General features: G+C 41.8%; 1 protein-coding gene across 1 annotated transcript in view; it reads left to right on the forward strand.

Annotated features, from left to right (window-relative positions):
- The window catches only part of PLPP3 (phospholipid phosphatase 3), a 72,709-nt gene extending 69,094 nt beyond the window's left edge, over window positions 1–3,615 (forward strand). Inside the window, exon 6 of the mRNA XM_050962062.1 lies at window positions 1,808–3,615. Coding sequence (XP_050818019.1) covers window positions 1,808–1,933 — 126 coding nt within the window. The 3' untranslated portion in view covers window positions 1,934–3,615. The remainder of the gene's footprint in view (window positions 1–1,807) is intronic.
- The last annotated feature ends 14,131 nt before the right edge of the window (window positions 3,616–17,746 follow it).

Consider the following 17,746-nt stretch of genomic DNA (forward strand, 5'->3'; position numbering starts at 1 on the left):
AAGGGTAACTCTTCCTTAAGGGAACCTTAACCCCACACCGGCCAATGATTGGCTTATGCTCGGAACTAATAAGCTTCTATGGAAGGTTGTGGAATCCCCATCACTGGAGGTTTTTAAGAACAAGTTGGAGAAACACCTCTCAGGGATGGTCTAGGCATACTTGGTTCTGCTTCAGCAGAGGGGGCTGAACTTGATGACCTCTTGAGGTCCTTCCCAGCCCTGCATTGCTGTGATCCTACAAAGATTAAAATACCAAGTATCATTCTCCCTATCACTTTGGCTGAAGTGAAATGCAGTGCGTTCTCTATGGACAGCTGTCAAATTTCAGTGTCAAAATAAGTTTCAGCTCAGCGGGTAAATTCTGACCCACCGACTCATCAAAAGTGGGGCTGGGATGTAGCCATGGTGCTTGCTGGCATGTGTGTTCAAAAGTCACTAAGTTTGTTTTTGTTTATATCAAAGTTCTGGTGCTAAATAGCAAAGATGAGTCCTCTCTGCGTTTTGTTGTTTACGGAGAGTTACACTGTCTGACTGTTTTCCCTTCTGGCTTCAGGTTTAAGTTTAGTAAGAGAGAAAGTGCAGCAGTCATGCTGGACTGATAAGGGTTAGGCCAAGGCTGCCAAGGAGGAAATGAAGGTTTCCTCCCAGCACTCTGTTTCTTATTGTGTTTCTGCCTCCCTAAATTGTCAAACGCTGGCCTTTTCACATCCGGCAGCGCGGTTACGTCATTGGGTATGCAGGAAAAGGAATTCAAGAATATCTCCTCCTTCTGTTGGACTCTGACTGCTAGACAGTCATCCTGACTAAACTTCAATTTCGTAGCTCATGTGTCGTGAGAAAAGGGGAAAGCAGAGTATATCAGGTGGCCCTGATTCATAGATAATTAGGGTTGAAAGGGACCTCAGGAGGTATCTAGTCCAACCTGCTGCTCAAAGCAGGACCAATCTCCAACTCAATCCCCAAATGGCCCCCTCAGGGATTGAACTCGCAACCCTGGGTTTAGCTATCCCTCCCGCCTGTTACAGGCAGCGTCGTTTGTAGAGTAGTTTTAACTTTAGGGCTTTTAACTGCCCCTCAGAGAGAGTTTTAAGTCAGTGGGGCTATTTGTGTGAGTCAGGCAAGCAGGATTAAAACTTTTTTTTGGGGGAGGGGAGTCTTTGAGCCTAGTATATTGATTGTCATTATTATTATTTTATTATTATTGTTGTATAACTGTAGTGCCTAGGAGGCGTATACCTGGACCAGGACCCTATTGTCCTAGGTGCTGTACAAACAGAACAAAAAGATAGTCCCTGCCCCAAGGAACTCTCTTTATTTCTAGGCTTTCAAGCCTATGCTGTGGAGTTGTGTGTTATCAATCTATTTATAGCAAATAAATGCAATCATTTATTAATGCCCACCACAATTCATACTGAACCATTATCATTTAACCTCCCAACACCTATGTGGCTTGTAGTCAAGTATTGTACATGCCTATGCCACAGCTAGGAAAACAGCCATACACAGGCTAAGGGCTCAGTCTTACAAAATGCTAAGTACTCCCATTGCCCCAGTGGGAGCTGAGGATGCTCAGAACCTTCTGAGACCAGACCCTGAGTCTAAAGACACACGGTGAGGTGGTTTCAAAGCTGGGATTCGGGCTCAGGAATTCCTAGGTCCCAGTCCTGTAGTCAGTCAGACAAACAAACAAACAATTTGGTTGCTGTAAAATAGAACACAAATACTCTCTCATTGTTAATCTATCAAATATTGTTTAAGGAAAACTTCTTCAAATGTCACTCCATTGATTTCTAAATTCTATTTACAGGTGTTTTATGTGTCAGATCTCTTCAAACCCAAGATGAGGACCTCCCTGCCTCCTCCTCCAATCCGGAAAGATATCCTTTCACCTGTGGACATCATTGAACGGAACAATCACCACAATATGGTGTAGACCTTTGCAGCCCTCCTCCCTCCACAATCCTCTCCCCCCCTTCTCCCCCCCTTTTTTTTTTTGCAAAAATGACTGCTGACAGCAACTACCTGCTGCTCTCAAATCTCATCAGACAGTAGAATGTAGGGAGAGACTTTCTTGCCCGACTAATAAGGTCTTACTCTCTGGCCTTTTCACTTGCAACATTTGCATGAAATGGGTATTGTTCAACTAAGTCAAAAGCAACAATGAGAAAAACAAACACACAAACAGTGATGCCGGAATTCTGGACGTGCAATTGGTTGAGTGTTCATGTTGTAGTGAACCCAAATTGTTCATAGCACAATGAACACTAAACGATTATGTAAAGCCGGCCATCTTAGCTTTCACTGGGAAGATTTCCAATGCCTGTAAGAAAAACTCACAAATAAATTATATAGCACTATATACAAGAAACAGCACTGATTCAAGATTTGGGATTGGTTTTTAAGTGTCACCGCTCTTTTCCCCTCCCTCCTTCTTTTTAATATTGCTTTATTTGACTCTGTTCCATACTGTGATGTTGATTCAGAAGAAGCTTGCCCAGTCAAAAATGTCAGAAGAGTGCCTGGTCATACTACATAAACTTAAATAAAAACCCAGCAATCTAAGGTGGTTCCACAACAAATTGTGCATGAATGAATCCGTTATCCACTTAGAAGCCAAATCTCTTCATTTCCACTTTGTACCTGGTGACATTAGTACTGTACGAGGCATCAAGCCTACACAAAATTAACAAGTGGCCTAATTTTAAAAAAGGCTCCCTTCACTACTCCTGGCCCTGATAAATTGCAGAAGGATTTTCTGTGCTGTCGCCGCCACCTTTGGGAGTTCACGTCACTTCAGTTGTTAGTGGAAGATCTTGTGGAAGATATGTTAGCACTATGAATTTGGGATTGAGTCCCAGGGAACAATGATTCTGCAGTTTTAGGACGGACTGCTGGGTGGAACGTCCTAGCCTGGATTTCAAACAGTTTTGAGCATTCCCTCATCTTCTCTGTTTAGGGTCCTGTTTATAAGCCATTCAATAGACATTAGGCCAAATTCTGATCTCAGTTGCATCGGTTGTGTTTCAAGAGTGTGTAAAAGAGAGCAGAATTTGGCCTATTTCTCCTAGCTGTTTGGCTTTCTGATGGAAGTTAAAGACAAATATTGAAGATCTATCTTAAAACTTTGAAAAAAAGCTAAATTGAAAAGGGATCATGCAAACCACGTGGAATGGCCATTTGCACATCTGTATTACACAATCCGTCCTATCATTTCAGCTATAGCAAGCTATGATTTTTATATATAAATATTATATAAATAATGTATAAAACATTAAAAATTAACTATGTAAAATATTATTTCTGAAACAATTTTTTAGATATATCCACTATGATTATAAACTGTGTCTTGACCTGTGTTATTTACATTTTGCTGCTTAAAAAAGCATTGAATTAATTTTTTTTTTGTAGTTGACTAAAATATTGTAGGTCTGTGGTAGTAATATTTTAATGAAAATAACTACAACTAGAGACAATTGTATAAAAAAATCATATTAAATTGTCTGTATTTTTGTAATGTTTCATTTTGTAAAGAGAAGAATATTCAAAGACTTTTGTAGAATACAAAATTGAAGTTTGTATCTGCGAAATTATTGCTGTATAAATGTGCTTTTTAAATAAAAGCTCATAACACAACTAAATATCCTATTTTAACCATGTTCTGCATTTGTGTTGTTCTTAGATTAATCTGAAGAAAATGCATTGGGGTAGTATATCTAGGGCTTTACGCTGCACTGCATTGATGTTGCATACACCTGTTCCAGGCTAAAAACAGTCCTGAACCTGATCTTACTTTAAATGAGAGCTCTGATGTGGGGGTCACCAAGGGCGTGCCCACACTATGGGTGTTACAGAGGCACCATTGCAGAGTGGTAGTATAGATGCTTCCTACATCGATGGAAGGGGTTTTTCCGTCGATATCGGTAATCCATGTCACCAAGTGGCAGTAATTAGGGCGATGGAAGAATTCTTCTGTTGACCTAGCCGCGTCTGCCCCAGGGTTTGGATCAGCTTGACTGCAGCACTCAAGGCGTGAATTTTTCATACCCCTGAGCAACGTCGCTAGGCCTGTCTAAATTTTAAGTGTAGACCAGGACTTTGGCTTATTTCTGTCACAAGGCAGAAGTAACTAAGATGGAAGCCCATAGCTAAACCCCTTTATTTACATAGTAAGGATGAGCTCTCCTCTGGCTACACCTGTTTCTTACCCAGTGCTCTTGTGTATGAAGGAGTGGTGCTCAAGGAGCTTGAAATTGACTTCTACTTATTTATGTTAAGGTAGTCCCCTCTCTGCTAGGCACGATGCAAATGGGAGAGACAGTCCTTGCTCTGGGGGGCGTATAGTCTAAATAGAGAACACTGAAAAGGGAAACAGAAACATAGAAGTCAAGTGACTTGTCCACAGAAGATCAGTGGCAGAGTGAATCATGGAGAAGATCAGGGGCAGGGCGAGAACCAGCTTTCCAGTCCAGCGCTCTATCCGCTAGAGTAGACCACAGTGCTTCTAATTAACATCAAGGGCCGCCAGGCACTTAACCTTGCATGTGCCCATGTGTTATCTCTGTTCGTGTTTGCACTGGAGCACAACAGCCTCACACTGTCTGTTGTGTACAGGCCAAAGACCCACAGGCCACAGTCTGCAGCCCTGCCGCTTTCCACGCTCTACCTTTCAGCATTTGCAAAGAAATCTACTTTGTCCCCGTTCTATTACGCATTTTTCTTCTGAGACCAACAACTCTCCAATGTAATAGGAAACTTTCATCTAGATGGATATGGAAGATCTTTACTGAGTGAAAAAAAATAAAATGAAAAATTCCCACATCTATTTATGTCCGCACACAGGTGGCAGTTAAAAGTCAAGGTATCTCGCTGATAGCTCACTCTGGAGTGAAGCACAGTAGCAGCAAAGATGCATGACAGTTTGTGATAGGATGTGAATTCCACATCAAAGTAAAATAGCAGGGGGGAAATTAAGCAGGCAGAACATGGTAGGAGTTGCTATTACTCATACTAAAACTTGGTTCAGCTGGGTAAATGCTCCTGTTTTAGTGCAAGGGGATTTTTTATATTAACATTCATCGGCAGGACTTATCTGAAAGATGACATCTCTAGCTGCACTGTGTCTGATAATATTTCCAAAACTTTCTCAGAGGGAAGAGTCGCCCCCTGTTGAGTCATCTTCAGCAGCCTGAATTTTCCCTTGTGGGAAACCCTGTCTGGGCTTAGCAACATGCAGCCCACAAACAGATTGTAGTTGAATGCAAAATTCTCTAAGTGCTGTGAAGGTAAACTTAAGGAAGTCTTCACTGTTGGACTAAATGAAGTGCTTGCTTGGATTTTAATGTCAGGTCTTAAACCACACAGGCAGGAGGGCAGGAATACAGATCTACGGGTGGAAGAGTAGAAATTGGAGAAGTGTCAAAGGAAATGGGAAGCAGAATAGGAGATATTAAGAGCAGTGGGAGAGACTGGTGTTTCTGACTGCTTCAGGGAAGTGTTAATAAGCGCAAAATGAGGAATGGCAGAAAGACTGGGTCAGTTAGGCGAGTGGAAGAAGAGGAATGAAGTGGAAGAACATAAGAACGGCTGTACTGGGTCAGCTCAATCGTCCATGTAGCCTGTAGCCTGTCTTCCAACAGTGCCAGTGGCACATAACTTTGAAGGGAATCACCAGAACAGAGCAATTTTGAGTGATCCATTCCCTGTCATCCAGGCTCAGCTTTTCACAGTTGGAGGTTTAAGGACAACCCTGGGGTTGTATCTCTCACCATCTTGGCTAATAATCACTGATGGACCTATCCTCCAGGAACTTTATCCAATACATGTTCTACTGGTCTGACTGGGCCTCAGAAAACCTGGGTTCTATTTCTAGGGCTCTGCCACTGATCTGCTGTGTGACCTGAGGTAAGCATGGCCCCTTCTGGGGCTGTTTCTCCTCCTATCCTTTGTCTGTCTTGGCTATTTACACTGTAAGCTCTTCAGGGCCGGGGCTGTCTCTTACATTCTGTATGTACAGTGCCTAATGCAATGGGACCCTGATATCAGCTCATGCATCTAGGCACTGTGGCAACACAAATACTAATAAGTGAGTGGAAATGGGTCTAAGGGAATATGCAGGAGTGCGCTTGTTTTGGAGGAGTGCCTACAGGGAGGGAATATTAAGGAATGGGGAGGTGCTCGGATGCCACATACAGAAGACAGTTTAATAGAGGAAGATTTAGCAAATGGGGAGGAAAGATATAGATTGCTGGGATATGGGTAGGGTGCATTAGTGAAGAGCCTATAAAAGCTAGTAGAGAGTAGGTTTATGGGAGACAGGCATATAAGAGGAGAATAAATTGATGAAAGTTAACAAATCATGGATTTAAAGTGTATTATGGAAAGGAGCCATGGAGGTTTGTGGCAGTTTCTAGTACCATTTGAGTAATTTTCTGACTTTCACAGAGAAATGAGGTTACAGAGTTAAGAAGAACAGAGGCCTTCAATAGCTGCAGAGGTGTGTGATTTAGCTTGCAACCGTACCACCAGCAAGCAGTAAAAAAGTATTTTAAACATCATGTATGTGTTGGTAATATAGCATAGCTGGATTAAAATAGTGAGGAGGAGATAATGAAAATTAAACAAAAGTTTTTTTTTTAAACTAACCACACCAGAGAAGACAGACAAAAGAAGCTGACAGGCAAGCCAAGGAACTAACATTTGCTTGAGCAGAACAAAAACAAAACAGAGAACAGGCTAGATGAAGAATGGCATCAGAAAAGAGAAAAGGAAAATCTCAGGGGATGCAAGCTAAAGACCAGACAGCAAGTTATAGAAACAGAGTTCACTGCAGAGGGCCTAGTAAAGGTCAGAGATGATTGGGTCCAAAGTAACAGGACTGTCAGGTAGGAGAAAAAGAGTGAAGACTGGATAGTGTGAGTAAAGGTCAGGATAGGTCTAGCATACGCTGTGGCTGCAGCATAGGTCTAGCATACCCTGTGGGTGCAGAGGAGGCTTAATTAAAAAGGTCTAGATTCCAGAAAGGGCAGCAGACACTGCAGATAATAAAGCATTCATCTGGAGAAAAACAGGTAGGTCATGATCAAAGTCTAGTTGGCAGGAGGGAAGTGAATGAGAAGCCAGTGAAATGGAGAACCAGACAAGGAGACAGGAAACCAAGGCAGCAGACTAAAGTCCAATGAGGTAAGTCAAGCCTTTTAGAAGTGGCCAAAAGTCAGAATCTCTCTCCAGTAGATGGTCTTCAATTTACAGCTGTAAATTGAAGCTGTCTAAAGAAGGGCCAAATGCAGCCTGCTTTCATTTGTAGCATATAGATCTTGTCCACTAGGTGAAGTAGAGCAGATATGGAATTTTATTGTTGATGAACTCAATCAGCCAGCTATTTCAGTTACACTGGGAAAGCTATCAGTACCTGGATAGTTGGTGGAGTTGGATTAAAAAATTAAGCACATCTCTACAAATTAGGAACATTGCTCCATCCCCAGGTAAATTGCTGATATAGCTCTTAGTACTGCAAAAAAAATTGGACGTCCTTCTTGGAACTGATAATGTCAGACCCAAGAGAGCATGAAAAATTGCTTTCAGCCATTGAAGCTTTGGCCTTTCTGTGAAAGTGTCAGAGCTATGGGGGAACACCTACCAAAAACCTATAGTTTTGCATGCAAACATATTTAACATATTTGCACATGTGTGGCTTCATGCAAGCACCTGCATTTCATGGAGTAGAGACTTTGGCTCCAAGGTCAGATTTGAAACTTTCTGTGACAGTAAATTGCCATCCCCAAAAGAGGTCCAAGCAATCTTCAGACAGTAAAGGTATTCTGGTACTGTTCAGTAATTTTGGCATGTGTAGCTTTCCATATCAGGAGGAAGATCACCGCATGTTCCACAAGCAGAGGCAATTTAATACTAGAGATCTTTATGTTAGATTTTTAATAGCCCAATGTTTGGGTACAGGGTTTTTCATCGCTCTTTATCAAGATAAAACCAAGAACAAAATTTGGATCCAGATTCAATTAACAAACACTCCTAACATTGAGAGCTGGGGTTTTGGGCCAGACCCAACTCTAAGACTATATGCAACCTGGATCCAAGAAAACTTTGAGACCTTCCAAAAACATTGTCTCCCGCCTCTGACTTCATGATCTCACTCTCGCCACCACACCTGTGACCACCTCTTCCCCTTGACATACTTCCCTCCTTATTCCCTACTCCCAATGAACTGACTTATCTTCCCCTCGTTGCCACCTTTTATAGACTTGTTTATATAGCCTGCCAAATATCTCCAGTGTTTAATGGATACTTGTGAATGGAGATTGACATTTCTATTGAATGAAGCAGAAGTTAGGGAAAGTTTGGGAGTAACAGGAAGGATCAGCTAAACATCACCTTCTAAGACACACACCTCCCAAAAAGTCTTTCAGCCGTGATCTTTGCATCCTACTCCCCAAGCTCATATTGGTTCCAGATCCATTATGTATGTCTGAACTGTGTTATGTCTAGATTGTAAATTCCTCAGAGCACAGACTCTCTCTTTATGTGTTGGTATAGTACTGATCAAACTGTCAGCAATGACTAATTGCCCAATCCCTTGTTTTCACCCTATCCATGGCTGATAAGGGAAATGATCCTGAATTTCTTGTTCACCCACCACTCACAGGGAAGTCACAAGAGAGATCAATTCTCTTATCCACATGTATCATTTGTTTTCATTAGAAAAGTCTATGTCTACAAAGTTTATTCTCTACTTGTGGACTAAGCTCCTATAGAATACACTCTGAGGTGTTATGGTAATACTACTAATAATAATGTCAGCATGTCACTAAGTAATCGTGTACCTTCCTAGTAATCATGGTATTGGTGCTGCCTCAAGTAATAAGGTATCTTTTTATTTAATCTAGAAATAAACTTGAATTCTCTGTAACCAGATAGCTTTCAATGTCATGCTTTGGGACACATCACAATAAGTGAACTCACTGGTAGTAGCTAAAATATCGGCATATGCAGCCTGTAGTGCAATGAAGTTTACAGTTTTTTATCTCACTTTATAGTAAAAGTTCATAACCAGAAGGAACAATGAGCTGTTATTTAAAAAAACACCTTTTAGTGTTGTCATGTCAGCAGAAATTTGTAAATATATATATATTCTTATCCCAACTCTGTCACTATGACCCCTTTGTGCAGAAATTACTTCAGACCACTTCTGATGGGAATCTTTGAAGTAATTAAAATTAGGCAAAAGTCCAAAATATTAAAAGGTATAATTTCCCTCTCCACCCCAAACTAAGAAAAATTCACTTCATTTCTACAGGAACTGGTACTAACAGCTTGGCTTTTCTATCCAAGATTTTTATAAATGTGTATATGTGTGGTTTCAGTTCTGTAGTGTTGGGTGAACTCATGCTGAGGTATAAATTAAGCAAGAGAGCACACACATTACACTATGCTAACTTTTTCCCAAAAGAGACACCAAAAGTAACTATGCTGTTTTAATAAAAGTCTCAGAAATAAAACTGTTTTCCAGATAATGTAAGGGCGTGTACTGCCAGCTAATGGACAAATATTGTGTTCTCATCAATTTATGCTGGAGAATGAACACTTTTTCTTTCAGGAAAATTTGAATATTGGTGGAAGGTGCATGAATAACATCTCTGGAGTTTTAAGGGCTTGTCTATACAATAAAGTTGCACTAGTTTGACTTAAGATGTGAATTTAAACCAATTTAGTTAAGCCAAGGCTGAAAACTGTGTGGATGCTTTTCTTTCATTTTTCACCAAACTTATTGCTGTTTAGTTCAAGTTGGTTAGGAAAAGGATTGAGTTAAACAGAAATAATACAGTTAAAAACAAAATAGGGACTGGCTGGAAGTTTTCCATTGAAACTGTTTTTGTTTGTTTGGTTTTGGTTTTTTTTAATACTGGAAACTAGGTTTTAATTAAACGATTTTTTTTCCCTCTGGAAAATTTCAGTTTTTGATGAAAAAAATGAGATCCTGACAAACTGAAATATTTGAGCCAAACCCCAAAATATTTTGATTCAGCTATCCCTCATGGGAGGGTCTCTCATGATGCAACCACCTCCCCTCACTATGAGAGAAGACCATGATTCACAATGGGAGATGTAGTCCAATCTGGCATTCCAACCTTTAGAAGAAAGCTGCAACTCCCACAAGGCACCACAACAGCATGTCCTAATCAAACTATTTTGGTTTTCAGCCAAAATATTTTGGTGTTTGATTTTTCACTGAAAAGTTGCAATCATCTGCAAAATAAATAAAGCTAATTTTCCAACCTGCTGTTATGAGCACACAGGGGTTTGCACTGATTTAACTAAATAGATTTAAATACTGATTTAAGTTAAACCTGTGCAACTTTCTTTTTGTGTACAAGGCCTAAGTCATTCTCCTTTCCACAGAACAGGTACAGCAGGGGCATTAGTAAAACCAGTGAGGCATAGCTAATCCATGTGGTTAACATAACAGCTCCCCTTTCCTGAATGTCACCCCAAAACTGAATCAAGACCAAGTGAAACCATATTTGAGATTCATGCAACAATTTTGTCCAAATTAGCCAAAGGGATCCATTTTGGTCATGTAGTCTGACCTCATGCATAACACAGGCCAGATTTCACCTACTGATTCTTCATCTACCTTAACAAGTTGCTGCAGAGATAGAGCATATCTTTTAGAAAGGCATCTGATCTTGAGTTAAAGATTCCAAGTGATGGAAAATTTATCACATCCTTTAGCAATCTGTTCCAGTGATCAATGCACTGCTAATTCCTTCCTTATTTTTCATTTTCAGCTGTTTGTTTGCTTCTGTGTGACAAATTACATTGGAAGTGGGAGTGTTGGGAAAATTTCAAAATTGTTTGCTCATATTAGATCTTTGCCCCAATTTTTTAGATAACCATCTATGCTATGATTGCTCATCATATATGGAGATTTGTTCATCACTAATTATTCTAAAATTAGAGTTACACTCAGTCTGTCTTTTGCCCTCTCTGAGACTGTCACATCAGTTGATGTCAAATGTGTTGGTAGTGATATGGCCACTTAGCACCACACTGTGACCATCAACTCATATCATATAAGCCACCAAACAGCCATGAGATAAGAGTAACTTTTAGTCAGAAATCAGATTTCTCCTAGTGTCCCATAAGAAAAAGGCTCCTTATTCCATTTTAAGGCCCCGAGCCTTCCAGTCCCCTGGAGAATGACAATTTTGTAAACTTTTCCCACTGTACTGATGCCATATTCAACCCAGCGTCTCCGGATAATGGAGCCCAGAGTGCATATCAGAGGAGACAACAATGTTTCAAGTGGATTGTTGGTTGATTCATCACTGTAGAGCTGGCATCCAACAGAGATTATACCTCACCAAGCCTTGCCACTTCCGCGGCAGGGTACAAGTCACATCTCTTCATGAAGACCTAATGGATGGTGTGACAGAGTTCTATCTGTAGCACCTTGGTCACTTAGGTAATTGCATAACCAAAAGGTTAACAGGCTTAATTGGAATCAATTAACCATTATGGTGGGGATTGCTGACACTTGGGGACAATGGTTGGGCTAATGAGGTAATTAGCGCAATACTGGGGATCTTGGCTGTGCTAGGGCAGAGGATCTGGATGCAATGGATGGATGAGATGCTGCTCTGGCTATCTGAACAACAAAAAGAGATGCAGGAGGACCCAGTAAGCAGAGACACCAGAACTTTTGGGTTGGCAGGTCAGACAGCAACAAGCCATACAGGAGTCCAGCAAGGAGCAATCCCAGGTACAGCAGCATCTCCAGCAGAGGCTGGTGAATACTAATGAGGGAACAGGACATTAGACAGTAGAACTGGGTTTATGTACAATGGCTTGGGAGGATTATCCTAATGCCTTTTTGATAATGTTTGAGCACTTGGCTAGGAGTGTCAGATGGGACAAAGGGGCATGGGGCTGCAACTAGCCCCTTAACTCACCGTTGAGGCTTAGGTAGCTTAAAGGAACATCACGCCAAGGACTGTGACACACTGAAGGCTGCTGGATAGGGTGGGCATGTCAGTGGAGAAATATCACCAAAAATGTAGGGCAGCCAGATGGAATGATGGGGTACATCCCCAGGCATTCATACAAAAGCTATTGGATTGGGCCAATTGGTGGCTGAGGCCAGAAAGACAGGACACAGGGGTCATAGTGGACTCAATTACTCTGGAACAGTCTACACAGAGCCTCCATGAGACTCTGAAAGGTTAGGTACCAGCCTGAGTAGCTGGATTCCTCTGTGACATTAACACAGGAATATGTGGAGGCAGACTTTCCAAGAAAAGAGCTTTCTCTCCTCTCCCCCCCTCCCCCCAGGAAGAGAGTGGGAGAAAAAGTTTGAGAAGCCGCTGTCACTAAAGCCTGGAAAGGGGATGATGTCAGAGGTGAAGAAGGGTGCCTCTAGTGCCCACCCAGTGGTGTGTTATCAGTGAGTGGGGCAAAGGATAGATAAAGAAAGACTGCTTGTGCATAGACTGTGGGATTCTGTGTTCTGTGGTGGGCAGAGGTAAAGGCTAGTCTGAGGATACGGACAATTCCAATCAAAGTGAGCTGGACAGCCACAATTATGGATTCTGCAGCTGCATGTTCACTGGCGCAGAGCATACCTTGGTCAGGCTGCAGTGGTGACAGAAAAGGGTGCTGATTACAATGAATTGTGCCCATGGGGAAAGGAACACTTAGCCAGTGGCTGTTTTTCCAGTTGAGGTAGAAGTGGCAGAGAGTGGGCATTCTGAAGTTGTTGCCCTATGCAGAAATGATTAGAATGGACTGGTCTCCATTTCTTGTAGAAAAAAAGCAGGAGGACGGAGGAGGCAACCTCTGTGGTAGGGCTTATGTAAAGAACTCTCTGTCATACACCCTCCAGGCAACCATTTAGGACTAGTGTTAAATAATGCTAGACACACGCCAACAAACTCAGAGAGAATCTGAATGCTAGTGGACTTGAGGGTGGGGAGGGAGAAGTACTGAAAGGGGGCACTTTATCTGGGAGTGATGGATCTAGTGGACAAGGATGGCAGAATCTCAGCCAGCTTCCAGGGGGAGCAAGCCATAGGCAAAGCCCGAGATGGAAAAAATACTAATGAGGGAGACGAGGTCCCTAATAATGAGACCCGGGGGGGAGAAGAGAAGGATCTTAGGCAGATAACCTCTAGCCTGAGGCATGGTAAATTGAGGGAAGAGAGAAATCCCTGTAAAGATACAACCCAGGGGCAAAGAAAGCTGGAGGAATGGTCAATGGGACATGAGTGGTGTGGTGACCTAGAGGTCAAGGTGAAACTATGGGACAAACCTTCGATCTCTGAGTTAACTTTGTCCCCTGTCTTCCATTGGTGCCCCATGGACAGCCAGTGTAAAAGGGCACACAGTGATCTGGTAGAACCCCAGCCCTGCAAAGTGAGTAGGGCTCCAATGGGGAGGAAGAGCCCCCTCCCTTCCAGGAGGCAATGAAAGATCTCAAATGACATAAGAAGGGGGAAGGTATGTGATAGCGTGCTAGTGGTAGCACCCTGGTTACTTAGATAGTTGCATAACAGAGAAGATTACAGGCTTAATTGGAATCAATGAACCTGTTATGGTGATAATTGTTGACATTTGGGGGCAATGGTTGGATTAATGAGGTAATTAGCTCAATAAGGGGAAGACGTGTAATTGGCAGGAAAAGTAAGTAAAGGGAGAGAGCTCAGAGTGAGTGGGGTGTGTGGAGAAAGCTGGGTGGAAGACTCCTCCTGACATATGCCTGTGCTATGTTCTGCAGTGCTTAGTATCTAAAGATTAAATGTACACTTGGGGAATAGAAATAGGCTGTGTGTGTGTTGTGAATGAGAGACCACCCAAACAGGCCAGGCAGTGCGGCACACTGGGTAGCTGAGGGAGTGCCCTGAGGCAGATGGGCTGCATTCTCCAAATGCTACTTCAGGTCTGATTATCCTCTTACTTACACTGGTATACATCAAGAGTGATTCCTATCAAGTCAATTGAGTGACCAAGTTGGAAAACCAATACAACACTAGATTTAGGTCTTTGGAGCCTAATTCCTCTCATGAGAAGTGAGGAGGTGAAGTTGGAGAGTTAAGCTCATTGGGAGCAGACTTTGTCTGCTGGTGATGAGCACCTTAAATATTCATGCAGTAGAAGTATTGTGTATAATAATTTCAGCTTTCCAGGGCAATGCAGATACATTGTTACAAAGAAATGGTAGGAAATCCGCACAAGTTCTTGAAATGCAACTATTTGCCTGCAAAGACAAAACAGGCAAATGTAGCATTGGCCTTGATTCGAACAAACAACAGTACATTGTGTCAATAATGGATAACTGCATAGACACTGGCTCATGCGATTTTAAAATAATTCATCAGACTTTTCTTTCCCAGTGGCTGCTCCCTGACCTACTAATCTACAGGGAGAGAGTCAGTGAAAGGTTGCTTTTTTCATTTGTATTTGTTAAGGACAAGATATTCAAAGATCTTGAATGCCTTCTGCGCCCCTGAAAACAGCATTTACAATAGGTATGTAATTGTATTTTCAGGCTCCCACACTGAGATTTGGATATGGAAGGCAAAGTCACGCAGGGTGTTAATCCATGCATGCACTGTCATGCAATACATACAGTAGCTCCCAAAAGCAGATGGAGAATGGGCCTAGCTATAAATTTAACATGTGGATTAACTCTTCAAAGGAAACGCTTGTGCAAAGCAGTATTCCTGTAGAGCAGCTGTATTGTAAGGTTCACATGTCTCTAGGGACAATAATTAGAAAAAGGAATACCCAGGGAGCAAATTGACCCATCAAAATATAGTCCTTGTCTGATTTATCGGGGAACAACTGTTTGTACATATTGGTGTGACATTTGGACAATTTATCATCTCTAATCAGGCTGGAGGGACAAACATGCATGAACTACAACAGTGATGTATAATATATTGAGTATCGTATATAACTAAGCTATCGGTATACCTTGTATACTTTATTAGAAGCAAAATATAAATAGTTATAGTGCAGGACACTTACTGTACTTTGAGTTTGCTTGCCCAGTAATGCTTGGTTAAGAAACCATTTTTGGTTACCTGGTGGGAAAAACAGAATAAATTGCCACAATCAGCTTTCATCTTTTTGTCTGTCAGACTCTACACTGCCCCTTTGCCCCTAGGCCTCCCCAGTACATAGGGAGCAACACAGGATAAGGAAAAAACAGGCCCATGTTCATATATTGGCTGCCATATTTTACCTATACTGTGTGTATGGGGTGGAGGTGGAAGGGAATCACATTATACAGATAAGAGATGTAATAAACAGCATGGAGGGGAAACAAATGTGATTGGAAATGGGGCAAAGTCACCACATGGAGGTTAGTATTACTGCACTATATTCTTTCCCCTTCTCAGCCAATGGAAAGCCATTCACACTGTGCTTTGGGGGCTCAGTGAGAATTCAGGGCAGCTGTAAGTCAACAGAGGAGAAGTGTCCTCAAGGGACTTCTATGCGGCATTTCTACTGGTCAAGACAAGAGTAACTTGTAATTCAGTCTAGTTTGAAAAGACCAAAAGATGTGCAGCTGTGCCTGGCTGGTAGGGGTGGAGAATAGCCAAAAGCAGCAGAGCATGGCAGAACCACCAAACTAGTGCTGCAGGTGGACCTTTGGTCTGCAAGAGCCACACATACTAACCCTGCTCCTGCAAATCTCAGCCTTATAAAAGGAAGGCCAGCCTCAATGTTGGCCTGTCCGTCATTCTGCTGCAGGTCCTTCTTCCAACAGGTGTTGTGGAGCACAGAGGCCACGTCTCTGTCCTTGTTTTCTGGAGCTTTATTATTTATGTTACAATAGCATTTAGAGGTCTTAATCAACATCAGGATCTCATTGTGTTAGGTGCTGTACAAATACATAGTTAGACAATCCTTTCTCTGAAGAGCTCATAATCTATTTAGTAGCCTGAAAAGGGACTGGAAAAAGGAAGCGTTATTATTAATTTACAATGGAAAATTGGGGTATAGACAGATACAGTGATTTCCCTAATGTCACACAAAGTCTGTGGCAGTGACAAGAATTCAGCCCAGACCAGAGTTTCAGTCCCGTGCCTTAACCACAAGACCCTCCTTCTTCCTCTCTTGGGAAGTGGAGGAATCTTGCGAATGGATTCCTGAATACATTTCTCTTTTATAGGATGCTTTCACAAAACCGGCTTATTTTAAACTATATTCCCATGTTGTCTTATCTTTATGTATGATTTTTTTATAATAAGGGGTAATTTTCAACGTTGAGAGTAATTAGCCATTGGAACAATTCATCAAGCATTGTGGTGGATTCTCCATCACTGACAATTTTAAAATCAAGATTGGATGTTTTTTTCTAAAATATCTGCTCTAGGAATTATTTTGGGGACGTTCTGTGGCATGTTTTAGACAGGAGGCCAGACTAGATAATCACAATGGCCCCTTCTGGCATTGGAATCTATGAATTATGCAAAAACCTTGAATTGAGTCTCATAATGATGAATGAGAGGATAGACATGGATTTATTTCCTTTAAGAATGAGTGACAATTGGATTCCAGAAATCATTTTTGGTCAACCATAATACACTATAATTCAAAAGTAATTGTGTAGTCTTGTGTAATGTATTGAAGTTATTTGAAGGCAGTAGATATGCTAGATGTATGTATTTATTTAGGCTTCAGAGTTTCTCCTACACATTTCTGTAATTACTGGAGCTGGTCAAACACTGGAATTTCTACCCCATGAGAAATTTTTATATTTTTATATTTGTTTGTTTCGTTCTGAATCAGGACAAAAAAAGTCAAAATACTAACATTTTTCATTGAATGGAAAGTTCTGAAGAAGTTCTCTTTGGAAATATCAAAATGTTTTGTGTAGGTATTTTTTCATGGAAATGAAATGCTTTGACTTTCCTGAATCAAAATGTGTCATTTGGGGTCTGTCTGACATTGAACTGCATCTATCTGAGCTGCTGAACTGCCTTTGGGTGCCTCATGCCCCATTTTCTCCCCTATGGGCTGGATGATTGGGCCAGACTACCTCTCCCATGATGCACTGTGGCGATAAAACTACCAGGATGCAGCACACTGGTTCCACAGAAGAATAATACTTTCTCTACAGGGGAGTGGGAGTGGAGAGGGGGAGAGGGAAGGGAAAGATTTTGCAGAAAGGAGTTTTCCATCAAAGAACCAGTGACAGAAAATTCCTGACCAGCTCTGTGTGTTGTTATTATTGGTGTTGCAGCTGTGCCTCTAGACCCCAGTTATAGTTCAGAGCCCCTCAGTATTAGGCAGCATACACAGAACAGAAAGTCTGTCCTCGCTGTGATATATTTGTAATTTGGTGGTTGTTTCTATTTGATGTTGTTTTATTTACTCTAGAAAGTACCTCAATATACTCCAAAACAATAGAAGGGATTTCTTAGCTATGCTAAGTGGCAAGACTCATCAATGGCCAAATCTTCAGCTGGTGTAAATGGACATTACTCCATGGAAGTCTATGGGTACATGTATACATGGAAGTCTATGGGTATATGTGGCTGACAGGGGCTTGTGGGGCTTGGACTAAGGGGCTGTTTAACTGTGGTGTTGATGTTCGGGCTTGGGCTGGAGCCCAGGCTCTGGGATCTATGAGGGGGGTGTGGACCAGGCTCCAGTCCGAGCCCAAACGTCTGTACCTCGATTAAACAGCCCCCTAGCCCAAGTCTCATGAGCATGAGTTAGCTGACAT

The sequence above is a fragment of the Gopherus flavomarginatus genome, chromosome 7, assembly GCF_025201925.1.
Source record: "Gopherus flavomarginatus isolate rGopFla2 chromosome 7, rGopFla2.mat.asm, whole genome shotgun sequence".
Lineage (NCBI taxonomy): Eukaryota > Metazoa > Chordata > Testudines > Testudinidae > Gopherus > Gopherus flavomarginatus.